At 47.6% G+C, this 17,059-nt stretch overlaps 1 protein-coding gene across 6 annotated transcripts in view; it reads right to left on the reverse strand.

The window, feature by feature from the left end:
- The window catches only part of LOC131189851 (major histocompatibility complex class I-related gene protein-like), a 63,424-nt gene that overhangs the window by 40,870 nt on the left and 5,495 nt on the right, over nucleotides 1-17,059 (reverse strand). For all 6 annotated transcript variants that reach the window (XM_058166393.1, XM_058166388.1, XM_058166392.1 and 3 more), the window contains exon 2: nucleotides 5,735-6,010. In XM_058166393.1, the coding sequence (XP_058022376.1) occupies nucleotides 5,735-6,010 (276 nt within the window). The remainder of the gene's footprint in view (nucleotides 1-5,734; nucleotides 6,011-17,059) is intronic.

A 17,059-nucleotide genomic window follows, 5' to 3' on the forward strand; every position in this document is an offset into this window, starting at 1 on the left:
TCATTTTAAAATACAAAAAGGATCATGATTAAAAATGAAAAAAAAAAACCTAATAAAAATGTAAAATACTTTTTTTTTATTTGCATTTATATCTCGCCCTTCTCCGAAGACTCAGGGAGGCTTACACTATGTCAAGCAATAGTCTTCATCCATTTGTACATTATATACAAAGTCAACTTATTGCCCCCAACAATCTGAGTCCTCATTTTACCTACCTTATAAAGGATGGAAGGCTGAGTCAACCTTGGGCCTGGTGGGACTTGCACTTGTAGTAATTGCAAGCAGCTGTGTTAATAACAGACTGTATTAGCAGTCTGAGCCACCAGAGGTACTGTACTTTTCCGAGTATAAGATGCACTCCCCCCCACAAAAGAGGGTGGAAATGTTGGTGTGTCTTATTGTATGTGGGGCTGCCCTCACGCTTCCCCACCCCGAGACCCCACATGCCTCCAATATGCAAGAGATTAAAAAAAAAAGGAGGAACCACTACCCACTTCCTTCTTCATTTAATGCCTGGTTGGCAACTATGTCGTTTGTATGACGTGTGGACTTCAATTCCCAGAATTCCTGAGCCAGCCAGAATTCTGGGAGTTGAAGTCCACAGGTTGTAAAGACGCCATAGCTGTTCATCCTTGTTCTAATCCAGGGGTCTCCAACCTTGGTCCCTTTAAGACAGTGGTTCTCAACCTTTATAGTCCTGCGACCCCTTTAATACAATTCCCCACGATGTGGCGACCCCCAACCGTATTGCGGTGATAGGCAGCGACCTCAGTGCGCCTCAGCAGCCCCAGAAGGGGGAAAAAAGCGGCAAACTGTTTTTTTGAATTTATCGCGCCTGAAGCCGTATCGGCTAGTGATCTGAACTGCTTGTGATTGCCTTGAGGACAGAGGCATTAAAGCGGAAACTCCTCCCCTATTAAGTTTATCGCGCCTGAAGCCAGATTGGGCTAGCGATTGGGAGTGATTGCAGTTGGCTTGAGAGGGAGATATCAGAGCAAAGATTTCTCTCTTTTTTAATTCATCGCGCCTGAAGCCGAATTCGGCCAGCGATTTGAAGAGCCTGCAGCTGGCTTGTGGAGTCAACAAGGGGTCATAGATGTCAGATGGGCTTGCTGGTCGCGTACCTGGCTCCTTGCTGCGTGACAGCGGCCCTGCCCGAGCTCCTGGAGATGCTTGCCGGGGTGGCAGTGGAGACCCCCAGACTTTTAGTCATGGGGGACTTTAACTTGCCATCTGCTGGCTCGTCATCGACAGTAGCTCGGGAGTTCATGGCCTCCATGACGGCCCTGGACCTGACTCAAGTAGTGGATGGCCCTACTCACATCGGGGGAGGCACACTGGACCTGATTTTTATCTCTGGTCAGTGGTTGAAGGATCTGGACTTGGGAGATATAGTCACAGAGCCTTTGTCATGGTCAGATCACCCTCTCCTTCGCCTGGACTTTCTGACCGCTACCCAACACCGCAGGGAGACGGAACCATTACGTTGGTACCGTCCCAGGCGCCTGATGGACCCAGAGAGGTTCCGGACGGAGCTTGGGCCATTCCCTGAGGGTCTGGCTCACGGCACGGCAGAGGAACTAGCCGCAGCCTGGGAACGGGCTGCGGCTGGGGCTTTAGACCGTGTCGTGCCTCTGCGGCCTCTGACCCGGCGCAGATCCCAACCGGCTCCTTGGTTCTCCGAGGAGCTGAGGGGGATGAAACGCCGGAGAAGACGCCTAGAGAGTTCTTGGAGGTCCAGCCGTTCAGAGGCTGATCGGACACTAGTTAGATCCTATACTAGGACCTACCTAGTGGCACTGAGGAAGCGAGGCGCTACGCCTCCTCCCTCATTGCGCCGGCAGATAACCGCCCAGCTGCCCTGTTTGGTGGCCGCTCCCTCCTTCACCAGGGGAGCGGCATGACCCGTTGCAGGGACGTGCTGAGGAGTTTAACGGTTATCTATACGATAAAATCATTCAGCTTCGGGACGGCCTGGACCAAAATTGTGACGATTCGGACGGGGCGTCTGAGGGCGGTCTTGGTGATATTGTTTGGGATGAGTTTGACCCTGTGGCTCCCGAGGACATGGACAGGTTGCTGGGTAGATTGAATGCCACCACATGTTTACTGGACCCGTGGCCCTCCTGGCTGGTGCTGGCCACTCAGGAGGTGACACGAGGCTGGCTCCAGGGGATTACGAGCGCTTCTTTGGTGGAGGAGTCTTTCCGGCCGCCTTGAAAGAGGCGGTGGTGAGGCCCTCCTCAAGAAGCCTTCCTGGACCCGGCTGTTTTAGGTAATTATCGTCCGGTCTCCAACCCGCCCGGCGAAGGTTGTAGAGAGTATGGTGGCATATCAGTTTCCCCTGTACCTGGAGGAAACTGTCTATCTAGACCTGCTCCAGTCCGCTTCCGCCCGTTACAGCACTGAGACGGCTTTGGTCGCGTTGGTGGATGATCTCTGGAGGGCCAGGATAGGGGTTGTTCCTCTGCCCTGGTCCTATTAGACCTCTCAGCGGCTTTCGATACCATCGACCATGGTATCCTGCTGCGCCGGCTGGAGGGATTGGGAGTGAGAGGCACCGCTTATCGGTGGTTCTCCTCCTATCTCTCCGACCGTCGCAGACGGTGTTGACGGGGGCAGAGGTCGGCCCGCGCGCCTCACTTGTGGGTGCCGCAGGGGTCGATTCTCTCGCCTTCTGTTCAACATCTACATGAAGCCGCTGGGTGAGATCATCAGTGGCTTCGTGTGAGGTACCAGCTGTACGCTGATGACACCCAGCTGTACTTTTCCACACCGGCCACCCCAATGAAGCTATCAAGTGCTGTCCCGGTGTCTGGAAGCCGACGGGTCTGGATGGGGAGAAACAGGCTCAAGCTCAATCCTCCAAGACGGAGTGGCTGTGGATGCGGCATCCCGGTACAGTCAGCTGAGTCCACGGCTGACTGTTGGGAGCGAGTCATTGGCCCCGATGGAGAGGGTGCGCAACTTGGGCGTTCTCCTGGATGATCTGGCCTTCTAAAGAGCAGTCAGGGTTGATCTCCTCTAAAACTGACTTGTTTGTTCGCCTTGCAGTCCAAGGGACTCGCAGGAGTCTTCTCCAGCACCAGAGTTCAAAGGCCTCGATTCTTTGGCGCTCAGCCTTTCTTATGGTCCAACCTTCAAAGCCATACATTGCAACTGGGAAAACCATAGCTTTGACTATACGCACTTTTGTTGGCAGGGTGATGTCTCTGCTTTTTAGTATGCTGTCTAGATTTGCCATAGCTTTCCTCCCCAGGAGCAAGCGTCTTTTAATTTCTTGGCTGCAATCCCCATCTGCGGTGATCTTGGAGCCCAGGAAAATAAAATCTGTCACTACCTCCATTTCTTCACTATCTATTCTCTAGACTAGCCAAACCTAAATCCTGCAACCATTCTTCATGAAAGAGGCAGGCAGTTAAGAAATGTGAAATATAAATAAATGAATTCATTCATTCATTCGTTCACCCAGCCGCCTCTCTCACACAAAGCAACTCAGGGTAGTATACAACAATCAGTCAAATATATAGACCAGAGGTCTACAAACCTGGCAGCTTTGTGGATTTCAACCCCCAGAATTGAAGCATGGCTGGCTGAGGAATTCTAGGAATTGAAGTCCACAAGTCTTAAAGGTGCCAAGTTTGGAGACCCTTGATACAGACAATAATCATTTTAAAACACAAAAAGGATCATGATTAAAAATGGAAAAAAAAAAACCTAATAAAAATGTAAAATACTTTTTTTTTAATTTGCATTTATATCCCGCCCTTCTCCGAAGACTCAGTGAGGCTTACACTATGTCAAGCAATAGTCTTCATCCATTTGTACATTATATACAAAGTCAACTTATTGCCCCCAACAATCTGGGTCCTCATTTTACCTACCTTATAAAGGATGGAAGGCGGAGTCAACCTTGGGCCTGGTGGGACATGCACTTGTAGTAATTGCAATTGTGGCGACCCCCAACCATATCGCAGTGATAGGCAGCGACCTCAGTGCGCCTCAGCAGCCGCAGAAGGGGAAAAAAAGCGGCAAACTGTTTTTTTGAATTTATCGCGCCTGAAGCCGTATTGGCTAGTGATCTGAACTGCTTGCAATTGCCTTGAGGACGGAGACATTAAAGCGGAAACTCCTCCCCTATTAAGTTTATCGCGCCTGAAGCCAGATTGGGCTAGCGATTGGGAGTGAGAGGCACCGCTTATCGGTGGTTCTCCTCCCATCTCTCCGACCGTCGCAGACGGTGTTGACGGGGGCAGAGGTCGGCCCGCGCGCCTCACTTGTGGGTGCCGCAGGGGTCGATTCTCTCGCCTTCTGTTCAACATCTACATGAAGCCGCTGGGTGAGATCATCAGTGGCTTCGTGTGAGGTACCAGCTGTACGCTGATGACACCCAGCTGTACTTTTCCACACCGGCCACCCCAATGAAGCTATCAAGTGCTGTCCCGTGTCTGGAAGCCGACGGGTCTGGATGGGGAGAAAACAGGCTCAAGCTCAATCCTCCAAGACGGAGTGGCTGTGGATGCCGCATCCCGCACAGTCAGCTGAGTCCACGGCTGACTGTTGGGAGCGAGTCATTGGCCCCGGCGGAGAGGGTGCGCAACTTGGGCGTTCTCCTGGATGAACGGCTGTCTTTGAAGACCACCTGACGGCCGCCTCCAGGAGAGCTTTCCACCAGGTTCGCCTGGTGCGCCAGCTGCGCCTTTCTAGACCGGGATGCCTTATGCACAGTCACTCACGCCCTTGTGACGCCTCGCCTGGATTACTGCAATGCTCTACATGGGGCTCCCTTGAGGGCATCCGGAGGCTTCAGTTAGTCCAGAATGCAGCTGCGCTGGTGATAGAGGGAGCCCTCGTGGCTCCCACGTGACACCTATCCTGCGAGGCTGCACTGGCTACCTGTGGCCTTCCGGTGCGCTTCAAGGTGTTGGTGAACGCCTTCAAAGCGCCCATGGCATAGGGCCGGGCTATCTACGGGACCGCCTGCTGCTACCGAATACCTCTCACCGACCCGCGCGCCTCACAGAGAGGGACTCTCAGGGTGCCGTCGGTAGCGACAGTGTTGCCTGGCGACGCCCAGGAAGGGCCTTCTGTGGGGCTCCCGCCTCTGGAACGAACTCCCCAGGACTCACAACTTCCGGACCTCCGAACCTTTCGTCGCGAGCTTAAAACTCACCTATTCATCTGCGCTGGACTGGGTTAGTTTTTAAACTTATGGGTTTTTAATGGGTTTTATTCTAAATTTTAATCATGGCCAATTTAATAAGTTTTTTAATTATATTTTAATCGTATTTATATTGTATTATTTTGTGTTTTTTATCAGGCTGTGAACCGCCCTGAGTCCTTCGGGAGAAGGGCGGTATAAAAATTTAAATAAATAAATAAATAAATAAATAAATAAACCATTGGAGTGCGATTCTTCGACTCGCAAGTATACTTCCCATATTTCCAATGGTCTTAGGCGACCCCTGGCAAATAGTCATTCGACCCCCAACGGGGTCGCGACCCACAGGTTGAGAACCGCTGCTTTAAGACTTGTGGACTTCAATTCCCAGAGTCCCTCAGCCAGCTTTGGGAGTTGAAGTCCACAAGTCTTAAAGGGAACCAAGGTTGGAGACCCCTGTTCTAATCCAATTGATGAATACAGGTCTTGCAGACCGATTATTTCTGCATGCACGATTTATTTATCAACCGCCACACCCCAGAGGCCCCAAATGTCGATCCCGCCTTGGCTCACCTCCATTCTGCTTGTAGCGGTTTTGAACATGCCTCAGGTCTTCTTGGAGCACCTGCTGAGTGGCGTCCAAGATCTCGCTTCCCTCCTTCCAATAGTTGGCATCCTCCTTCTCCACCTCCTCCATCCAGGACACCTTTGGCTCTTTCTTCTTCTTCCGGCTGTCATAGTAGGTGATGATCTGGTCATCCAGATAGCCCACCGTGAAGAACTGGGGCAGCCCCTCATTGGGTTCAGATACCACCACGTACTGATAGAGGAGAGAGTGTCTGACAGAGACTAACAAGGAAGAGGGAAAATGAGAAAACAGGGGATCGTCAGTTCTGGACATTCTTTCAGGCCTGCCCCAGTCGGCCCCCTCAGGAAAACAATTCTTCTTGGATTAAATCAAAAGAACGTTTACTGCAGTAAAATCAGGCAGAATCTGAAGTTCCCACACAAAGCAAAAGCAATTCTTTCAGTTTCCCAATCCCAACCCCCTCCCACCCCATGACCAGTCCACCGGCAGCCAATGTGATGCTGAGAAGATGTTTTGAGAACGCTGAGGTGTCAGGCACACTCAAGGCATGAGGCCCTTGGAACCTGGCAAAAACCTGCCGGGAAGGAGTCTATCCCGTCTCCAAAGACTGTCCCCTTCCCTAATTCCCAGGCACAGAGCAGAAGTGGAAAAATCCCAGGTATACCCACCCGCCCCAGCATAATGGCCAGACACCAGAATATTTATTTTTATTTATTTATTTTATTTGCATTTATATCCCGCCCTTCTCCGAAGACTCAGGGTGGCTTACACTATGTCAAGCAATAGTCTTCATGCTATTTGTATATTATATACAAAGTCAACTTATTGCCCCCAACAATCTGGGTCCTCATTTTACCTACCTTATAACGGATGGAAGGCTGAGTCAACCTTGGCCCTTTTGGGACTCGAACCTGCAGTAATTGCAAGCAGCTGTTGTTAATAACAGACTGTCTTAGCAGTCTGAACCACAGAGGCCCTTTACAATATGATGGTAGACCTGACAGATTCCTCCAATCTTCACACAGTGACCCTCAAACCAGAAAGCCGTCATTTTTCTGCTTCAAATGCTTTATGATTCTGCCTCTGAATCTGCGACATGCAGATTTTGGCTGATGGTAAAGCCAAGCTAAGCCGACTCTAGTCAGTAAAATGTTTTTAAAAGTTAAAACAAAAAAAAGTTGGCCACGCCCACCCAGTAACATTACCCCCCCCCCACCAAGCGACACACACAGAACCGGTAGTAACAAATTTTACATTTCACCCCTGTACCAAAATGAGAGTCCTTGGTGCTCTCTGAGCTTGGTTGCTTTTCTTGCAGATTTTTTTGTTTTGTTTACATTTATACCCTTCTTCTCCAAGACTCAGGGTGGCTTACACTATGTCAAGCAATAGTCTTCATCCTATTTGTATATTTTTTTACAAAGTCAACTTATTGCCCCCAACAATCTGGGTCCTCATTTTACCTACCTTATAAAGGATGGAAGGCTGAGTCAACCTTGGGCCTGGTGGGACTTGAACCTGCAGTAATTGCAAGCAGCTGTTGTTAATAACAGACTGTCTTAGCAGTCTGAACCACAGAGGCCCTTTACAATATGATGGTAGACCTGACAGATTCCTCCAATCTTCACACAGTGACCCTCAAACCAGAAAGCCGTCATTTTTCTGCTTCAAATGCTTTATGATTCTGCCTCTGAATCTGGGACATGCAGATTTTGGCTGATGGTAAAGCCAAGCTAAGCCGACTCGAGTCAGTAAAATGCTTTTAAAAGTTAAAACAAAAAAAAGTTGGCCACGCCCACCCAGTAACATTACCACCCCCCCCCACCAAGCGACACACACAGAACCGGTAGTAACAAATTTTACATTTCACCCCTGTACCAAAATGAGAGTCCTTGGTGCTCTCTGAGCTTGGTTGATTTCTTGCAGATGTTTCATTAAACAAACTAGGTAACATCATTGAGGTGGGAATGGGACAACTCACTGCAGCCAGGTGGGTGTGACTCGGGGTGATATTCACTTACCTTTGCTACAGGGTTGAAATGTAAAATTTCTGTGGGCGTGGCTTGGTGGGGGGGGTAATGTGACTAGGTAGGCGTGGCCAACTTTTTTTTTTTAACTTTTAAAGGCATTTTTTCTACAACCTCTTCGGCTCCTTTAAAAGGCTCCTCTGACAAACTGATTTTGAATTTAATAACTGCCGCAAGACTATTGATTACACAATATTGGAAGAAAGAAGACTTACCTACAATTGGAGAATGGATTAGTAAAGTATCAAATTTAGCAGAAATGGCAAAAATTTCTGCCTACTTGAAAGACTGTACACAAGAAAAATATATTTTGGAATGGAGAAAGTGGATTGATTATATTCAAAATAAGTATCAGATTAAAAAATATCAATTAGTTTTTGAGTGAAGTTAGGAATTGCTATGTATTAGAGTTTAAGAAAGAAGGGAATTGATAGTGTGATGGTGTGATGGTGTGAAATGGAATATGTTTTATGTTATATTTTAGATTATGTTTGTTAGTTACAATACCCTGTATCCTGTTCTGGGAAGTCTGGGGGGGGGGAGGGGAAGATTATAAATTGATTGATTGCCATTGTACAGGAATAATGGTAGAATTAAACAAGTTGGAATGGTGTAAAGTCGGGACTGCTCGGTAACCACTCCCGAAGGGAAAGGGTAAGGAAAGAGGAGTAAAGAAGGAAGAAAGTAGGTAGGCAGGTAGGTAGGTAGGAAAGAAGGAGGAGAAGAAAGGATAGGAGGAGAAGGAGGAGAAGATAGAGGGTTAGAAAGGATGGAAGTGAGAAGTGGGAAAGAGGAGGGGAAGTAGGAAAGCGAGGAGAAGGATGGTGGGGAAAGTAGAAGAAGGATGAGAAGGGAAGAAAGGATTAAGGGAGGGAGTGGCGGTCGAGCAGCCCTGATTGAGTATAATTTGAGTATAGGATCGATTGTTGGATAAGTGATTGTATTGTACACTGGTCAAATTGTGGGAATTATTATGGAAAATAAAAAATTTTGCCCTGGAAGAAATAATTCTTCCACCCCAAAAAAAAATAAATTCTATTCTATTCTATTCTATTCTATTCTATTCTATTCTATATGCATTTATTTTACAATAAAAGTCAGAAACACCAAAAAAAATAAAAAAAATAAAAGGCTCCTCTGACGATCCCAGCTGAGTTGCCTGATCACCAGAACCCTTTCAAAGCAATTTTTTTTTTTACAGCCTCTTTGGCCGAAGAAGTTGTAGAAAAAATGCTTTGAAAAGGTTCTGACAATCCCAGCTGAGCCGCGTGATCAACGGAGGCTTTTTTTTAATTTTACTTTTAAAAGCATTTTTTTCGGCCGAAGAAAAAATGCTTTTAAAAGTAAAAAAAAAAAAACCTCTGATGTTCGCGCAGCTCAGCTGGGCATGTGGGGGGAAAGAGGGGGGAGAGATTTTTGCTACCGGTTCTCCGAACCACCTGCCGCCATTGCTACCATATCAGGCGATCCGGTCCAAACCAGGAGCATTTCACCCCTGCTTTGCTACCAGTTCGCAAATGCTAGAAACACCCAATACCCACAACTGTTCCTCATAGGATTTTGTAATTTTGTACAATAAAACAGCTTTATGTGAGGAAAATAAATGCAGTCTTTGTGTCTATGTTCTGTACCGTGTTAAGAAAAACCCTCAGAATGTCCCTTCTGGGGGAAAGAATGAGTTGAGCCTTGAGGAAGTGGGGTGGGAGGAATTTCTACGTAGTTTCAGCCCATTTTGTGTTTTCAGTACACAATTCTTAACTGTGACACCGAAACAACAGAGGTCCTCTTTCCCGCCACAAGATGGCAGCACCAACATGAGCATTGTCAATTCTTACACTCTAAGCAGGGTCAAAGGTTTAACTCTTCATTTTCTCTTTTCCCAGAAATGCAAATCTATATTACAATTCTAGACATGGAAAAACAAGGATTGCCTTACAAGGGGATTGAAAAGGATGACCCAAACTCAAATTAGTATGTTAACAGATGCCACCCGTAGTAACCGCTTCAAAGGAGATCGGAGCAGGATGGAAGGAGTTTACTGGATTCCCTATGCACGGAGATTTCAACATTCAGGATCTTTCAAAACAGTGTTTCTCAAACGACAACTTTTAAGACATGTGGACAAGATCACAAGATACAGCCAGAAGCATTTGCAGAAAAAAAAAAAAGTATCAAAAGTGATCAATAGCTGGCTCACATTGAAAAGACATATGAAAAATAAAAAGAAAGGGGAGGAGAGGAGAGAGAGGAAGGAGGGAGGGAGAGAAAGAGAAAGAAAGAAAGAAAGAAAGATCCTGACTCAATTCACAATACTATTTTCTTCCTAATGATTCAAAATGTTGATTCATCTCAAAACTGTTCATCAATCCAGATATGTCTGCGGTGGAAACCAATACCTGTCTTAATGATTTCCTTTGAAACCTCATTCATTCTGGCATCCCACACTGTGGGTGGCCCCGTCATTAGAATGCAAGTTTAATTCTGCCAACTTCCAGGAGTTAGATCCTAACCAGCTCAAGGTTGACTCAGCCTTCCCTCCTTCCGAGGTGGGTAAAAGGAGGACCCAGATTGTTGGGGGCAAGAGACTGACTCTGTAAACCGCTTAGAGCAGGGATGTCAAACTCTCAGCCCATCGGCCGGATGCGTCACGTGCTGGTCACGGTCATCCCACGGTTTAGCATCAACCCAAAATCATCCCTTTCTGGTCTATGGCTCTGGTGAACTGAAATATTAGCCACAAAAACTTGTGCAATATTACTATTGGAATAGAGCCGAGGTGGCGCAGTATTGAAAGTGCAATAGAGTGCAGTATTGCAGGCTACTTCAGCTGACTGTTAATGGCAGTTCAACAGTTCAAATCTCACCGGTTCAAGGTTGACTCAGCCTTCCATCCTTCCGAGGTGGGTAAAATGAGAAGCCAGATTGTTGGGGGCAATATGCTAACTCTGTAAACCACTTAGTAAAAGCACTATGAAGTGGTATATAAGTCTAAGTGCTATTGCTATTATTTGATATTTAAGATGCCACCAAACCTTTGGATCTCAGTCACAAATGACAAGGTTCAAATGACCAAAGCTATTACAGATAGTCCTTCACTTACAGCCACAATTGAGCCCAAGATTTTTATTGCTAAATGATACATTCGTTAAGTGAGTTTAGTTCCATTTTATGACTTTCCTTGCCACCACTTGACTGAAGGCTAAAACATATGAAGAACGGTTGAAGGAACCAGGTATGTCTAGTTTAATAAAAAGAAGGACTAGGGGAGACATGATAGCAGTATTCCAATATCTCAGGGGTTGCCACAAAGAAGAGGGAGTCAAACTATTCTCCAAAGCACCTGAGGGTAGAACAAGAAGCAATGGGAGGAAACTAATCAAGGAGACAAGCAACTTAGAACTAAGGAGAAATTTCCTGACAGTCGGAACAATTAATGAGTGGAACAACTTGCCTGCAGAAGTTGTAAATGCTCCAACACTGGAAATTTTTAAGAAAATGTTGGATAACCATTTGTCTGAGATGTGTAAGGTTTCCTGCCTGGGCAGTGGGTTGGACTAGAAGACCTCCAAGGTCCCTTCCAACTCTGTTATTACCATTGTTAAGTAAATCACTTCAGTTGTTAATAATGCAGTTTTTAAATAAAACTGGCTTCCCCGATGACTTCAGAAAAGGGGATCACATGATCCCAGGACACTGCAACCAGCCTCTTAATTTGGATCAAGTGATCAATGGTGGCTAAGTGTGAAAAACGGCCATAAGTCACTGTAAAATTGAATGGTCACTAAGTGACGCTAGCTATGTCCAGGACTACCTTTATCCAGCTATGAATTTTTAAGTCGCTTATTGTTAAAAGAATTTAAAAGGCAACCAAAAAAGGCAATAAATCAAACCCATAATTCCATGAAAATACTCTGAAATGAAAGTACACAATCTCACTTTAAAAGCAGCAGATCACAATATGTTTTTGTTTTGTTTTTTTGCCCCCAAGGTTAAGTCCATAAGGACATGAGGAGTTGAGCTTGGCTTGAAATGGATATTTGATCCTGAAGAAAGACCAAACCAACCTTGGCAAACCTTGAAAAATTCAGCAGTGACCTTTTTCCTAGTTCTGATTGGCAGGCCAATTGGCTATCTCAAGGCTAGAGGCTGACATGCTGAGAGTCAGTTTTGGTTGTCATGGAGACGCGGTTGCTAAGAGTCAACAACAAAACTGATCACGCAAAATCAATCAACCAATTAATTAGTTTGGAAGAGATCCAGCGGGACCTGAGGACGGAAGCAGCAGCAACAGAGGGAAACTAATTAAGGAGAGAAACAACCTAGAACTAAGGAGAAATTTCCTGACTGTCAGAACAATTAGCAGCTTGCCTCCAGAAATTCTGGGTGCTTCATCATTCTTGAGGCTTTTTAAGAAGAGATTGGACAGGAATTGTCTGAAATGGTATGAGGTCTCCCGCCTGAGCAGGAGGCTGGACTAGAAGACCTCCAAGGTCCCTTTCAACTGTTGTTCTGTTACAATCGTTTCAGAATAATGTTCCTGAAGATTCTCAGTTATCCAGGTAGAGTTGTTGGGAAGTGGAGTCATGGCAACTGGTCTTCTTTTATTTTCCAATTGGTTAGAAATGTTTGCTGCTTATGCAAGTGTTAAGGTTTTCGTGCAGCTCAGAAACCGATAAAGCCAATGAAACTCTGAACACGAGGCAACTGATAACCAGTTTTATTTTTGGCCAACGCAAAACTGGGCAACCTTATCTCTTTCTCACTTTAAACAGTCGTGTAAACAGAAACGCAGGTACATGTGAAAAAAACTTTTTCCTTCCTCTTATAGTTTTACACACAGCTTGCATAGAACGTCATTGTGTTAGAAATCTAATCCCTACGGATTATAATCATGATTTTCTCAGCGCTTAAAACAATGAGTCTTACGGAAAGGAATGAGATTTTCTGGTATCTAGCCCAGAGCTTTGCTATCTTCAAATAAGATACTTTCTGCTCCAACTCAGGAAGCTCAAACTGCCCAAGGAGCTGCTGATCCAGTTCTGCAGAGGAATTATTGAGTCTGTCATTTGCACCTCTATAACTGTCTGGTTCGGTTCTGCAACCCAACAAGAAAAACACAGACTTCAGAGGATAATTAGAACTGCAGAAAAAAACAATGGCTACCAACCTGCCTTCCATTGAGGACCTGTATACTGCACGAATCAAAAAGAAGGCTGTGAAAATATTGACAGACCCCTCGCATCCTGGACATAAACTGCTTCAACTCCTACTCTCAAAACGACGCTATAGGGCACTGCACAACAGAACAACTAGACACAAGAACAGTTTCTTCCCGAACGCCATCACTCTGCTAAACAAATAATTCTCTCAATGCTGTCAAACTATTGACTAAATCCGCACTACTATTAATCTTCTCATGGTTCCCATCACTCATCTCCTCCCACATATGACTGTATGACTTTAACTTAATTGCTTGTATCTTTACTATTTATACTGATAGCTTCCTAATATGATTTGATTGCTTATTTGTACCCTATGACTATGTCTATCATTAAGTGTTATACCTTATGGTTCTTGACGAATATATCTTTTCTTATGTACACTGACAGCATACGCACCCAAGACAAATTCCTTGCGTGTCCCGTCACACGACCAATAAAAGAATTCTAATCTAATCTAATCTAATCTAATCTAATCTAATCTAATCTAATCTAATCTAATCTAATCTAATCTAATCTACAACAGGCAGAATTGACATTTTGCATTTCACTTTAGCTAGGCTATTTGGCAGTTAGCCTGGAGGCTTTATCTTTGCAAGTTGTGCATTATGGAGCTCAGCTCTGCAGAGAATCAAAAGCTGAGTTAGGCTAACACTCTCTACATGCTCTAATCCAGTGATGGCTAACCTTTTTGCCATCGCATGCCATAAGCGGGGGGGAGTGCAGGGGGGTTGTGCGCATGCATGCCCACACCTATAATTCTATGCACCCCAACCCCCACGCATGCATGCGAGAACCCCCCGCACTCCCCCCTCCCCGCTTTTGGCATGGTGGGCTTGATAGGCCCATTTTTTGGTCTCCCCAGGCTCCAGAGCCTTTCTAGGAGCCTAGGGAGGGTGAAAAACGGCCTCCTCCCCCCAGGAGGCCCTCTAGAGGCTGGAAACAGCCTTTTTCCTGACTTCTGGTGGGCCCAGAAGGCCCAAAAATCAGCTGGCCAGTGAGTGAATGCATGCCAGAGCTGAGCTCACGTGCCCACTGATATGGCTCCGCGTGCCCCCTGTGGCACGTGTGCCGTAGGTTCACCATCACGGCTCTAATCTTGTCACAAGTAACTTCTTCCATCTGAGCCGGATGGTTGTGCGACTCCATATATGTGCTTTGGAATGAATAAACTTCCATAAGTATCCTCCGGGGCGAATAGGCTGATGAGTAGGCAGAGAGTTAGAGAATATTGGGGAAGTTTGAAGTCCTAATTCCTTCTCCTTATTAAGTATAAGCTTTCCTGGTGAAACTGGGAACCTGGGGTCTCAACATGGGGCTCCCCTTGAAGAGCACCCGGAGGCTCCAGTTGGTCCAGAATGCGGCTGCGCGGGTGATAGAGGGAGCCCCTCGTGGCTCCCATGTGACACCTCTCCTGCGCAGACTGCACTGGCTACCTGTAGCCTTTCAGGCGCGCTTCAAGGTTTTGGTAATTATCTTTAAAGTGCTCCATGGCATTGGGCCGGGATACTTACGGGACCGTCTACTGCCACCGATTGCCTCCCACCGACCCGTTCGCTCTCACAGGGAGGGACTCCTCAGGGTGCCGTCAGCCAGGCAGTGCCGGCTGGCGACGCCCAGGGGAAGGGCCTTTTCTGTGGGGGCTCCCACCCTCTGGAACGAACTTCCCCCAGGACTTCGCCAACTTTCTGACCTTCGAACCTTTCGCTGCGAGCTTAAGACACATCTTTTTATCTGCGCAGGACTGGGCTAGAATTTAAAATTTTAAAGTTGGTTTTTGTTATGTCCTCGGAGATACGACCCGGGGAAAAGCGTGCCTGTTGCTAGCCGCCAGCGATTGGATAAGACGCGGCTGGCTAAAGAAGCGGGAACCTGCCTTCACTCTGATTGGCCCGCCAGGCTCGCCTGTCAGAATTTAAGCTGCTGTCAGGCAGCCGTAGTTCAGTTGCCTTTTTGGTTCGTTCTACTTGTTCGCTGTTTCCTTTCCGTATTAAATAAAAAGGGTTGTTAATGACCACGCCTCAGACCCTCCTTAATTGTTCTAAGGATAGAACACTGGCGACGAGGATGGGATCCACTGCCTGAGGCAACGGTCAGCTTAATTGCCGGACAACCCTTCACGCTGCCTGACAGCCTGCCATGACAAATCCAATGCCCACGTTCTCGCCGTTCGAGCCGGCTAACGAACCTTGGGAGGAGTACATTGAGCGGTTCGACTGCTTCCTGCAGGCGAATGATCTCTCCAATATTTCAAGCGACAGGAAACGGGGCTATTTTTTGAGCTCCTGTGGTAGGGTGGTTTTTGCCACAGCCAGAGCCCTTACGGCCCCACAACCAGTAGCTTCTGTTACATGGGAGACGCTACTGGAGAAGCTAAAGGGGCACTATTCCCCAGCACCTTCTCGCATCGCGAGGCGACACACGTTTAGACAAATGTTCCAGAGAGAGGGGGAATCTATCAACGAATATATGGCCTCCCTGCGTGTCGCCGCGCTGCAGTGCGAGTTTCACGACCTAGACGAAATGCTATTAGATCAGCTGGTTACCGGGGTCCGAGACCTGCGACTGCAGCGCCGCTTGCTAGCCCGCACGGACGTGACGCTGAAAGTGGCCATGGATGAAGCGCGAGCCTCCGAAATGTCGGAGAAGTCAGCGTTAGAGATCCAGCGTTCAACACAGGAACCGCTGTCAAGGCAAGACGCAAACAGTCCACTACGGAGAGGATGAAGAAGATGTGCCATCCTATGAAGATGACAACGTGAGCCGCCTCAAGACGACCCAGAAAAAGAGGTGGGACAAGGACTCTAAGAGCACCCCCCCGGGGAATTGTCTGGGATGCGGGGGAAATCACCACCGTTCAGACTGCCGTTTTAAAACGGCTATTTGCCGCCGCTGCGGCCGGAAGGGCCACCTCTCAAGGGTCTGCCGGGCATCCCTCCCAGCCTACCAGGGAAACCAGGGCCAAGTCAAGAAAAAGATGGGGGCTAAAAATCCGCCACACTATCGCGAGGAGTGCCGTGCCATTGACCAGGAGGAGAGCGTCGCAGCTGTCACCGTCAGCCACGCATTCACCGGAGTTCCCGCCAACAAAATTTACCTCAGAGTGAAGATCGAAGGAGTCCCCCTCAAAATGGAGGTGGACACCGGCTTGTCTAAGTCACTCTTAGCGTGGCCTACCCTGCGACGCATGATGCCAGGGTTTCCCAAGCGTCGCCTCCAGCCCTGCCCTATTAACTTAAGAGATTATCAGGGTAACCCAATTCCAATCGTGGGTTGCACCTCCGTTCATGTCACACATGGCTCATTTCAAGGTCACCTGCCTATCGTGGTTGTCAGGGACAACCTTCCAAGTCTCCTGGGTTTGGACTGGTTTGCTGCCCTGCACCTTGATGTATCGGGGGTCCACGCTACAGAGCACGATGTTCCGGCTCACATTTTTCCGAATTTGCTGATGTGTTTGACAGCCGCTTGGGCAAATATACAGGTCGACCAATTAATTTCAATTTGGATCCCCAGGTAGCCCCACCGCCTTAAGCCGCGGAGGGTGCCACTAGCGCTCCGTCCCAAAGTGGATAAAGAGCTAGACAAACTCATTGCCCAGGGAGTACTTGAGCCAATTGAATATTCAAATTGGGAGACCCCCATTGTAATACCCATGAAACCGGACGGATCCATTAGGATCTGTGCCGATTACAAGTGCACTATTAATAAAGCCCTGCAGGCAAACCCCTACCCCGTTCCGGTGGTACAACATCTGCTTCACTCGTTAGGGAGAGGCAGAGTGTTTGCTAAGCTAGATCTCGCCCAGGCGTACCAACAGCTTCCAGTAGAGGACTCGACTGCCATGGCGCAGGCGATTGTCACCCACCGGGGCGCCTTCAAGTGCAACCGCCTGCAGTTCCGGGTCAGTATAGCCCCTGGGCTGTTCCAGGGCCTAATGGAGGGGGTGCTACAGGGCTCCGGAGTTGTGCCCTATTTCGACGATGTTCTGATCTCGCCATTGACCGATCAGAACTCGCCGAAGATTGCGCTCGCCCGGTTCCGGCTGCCGGATTGAAGTTAA

This window comes from Ahaetulla prasina, chromosome 2, assembly GCF_028640845.1.
Source record: "Ahaetulla prasina isolate Xishuangbanna chromosome 2, ASM2864084v1, whole genome shotgun sequence".
Classification (NCBI taxonomy): Eukaryota; Metazoa; Chordata; class Lepidosauria; order Squamata; family Colubridae; genus Ahaetulla; species Ahaetulla prasina.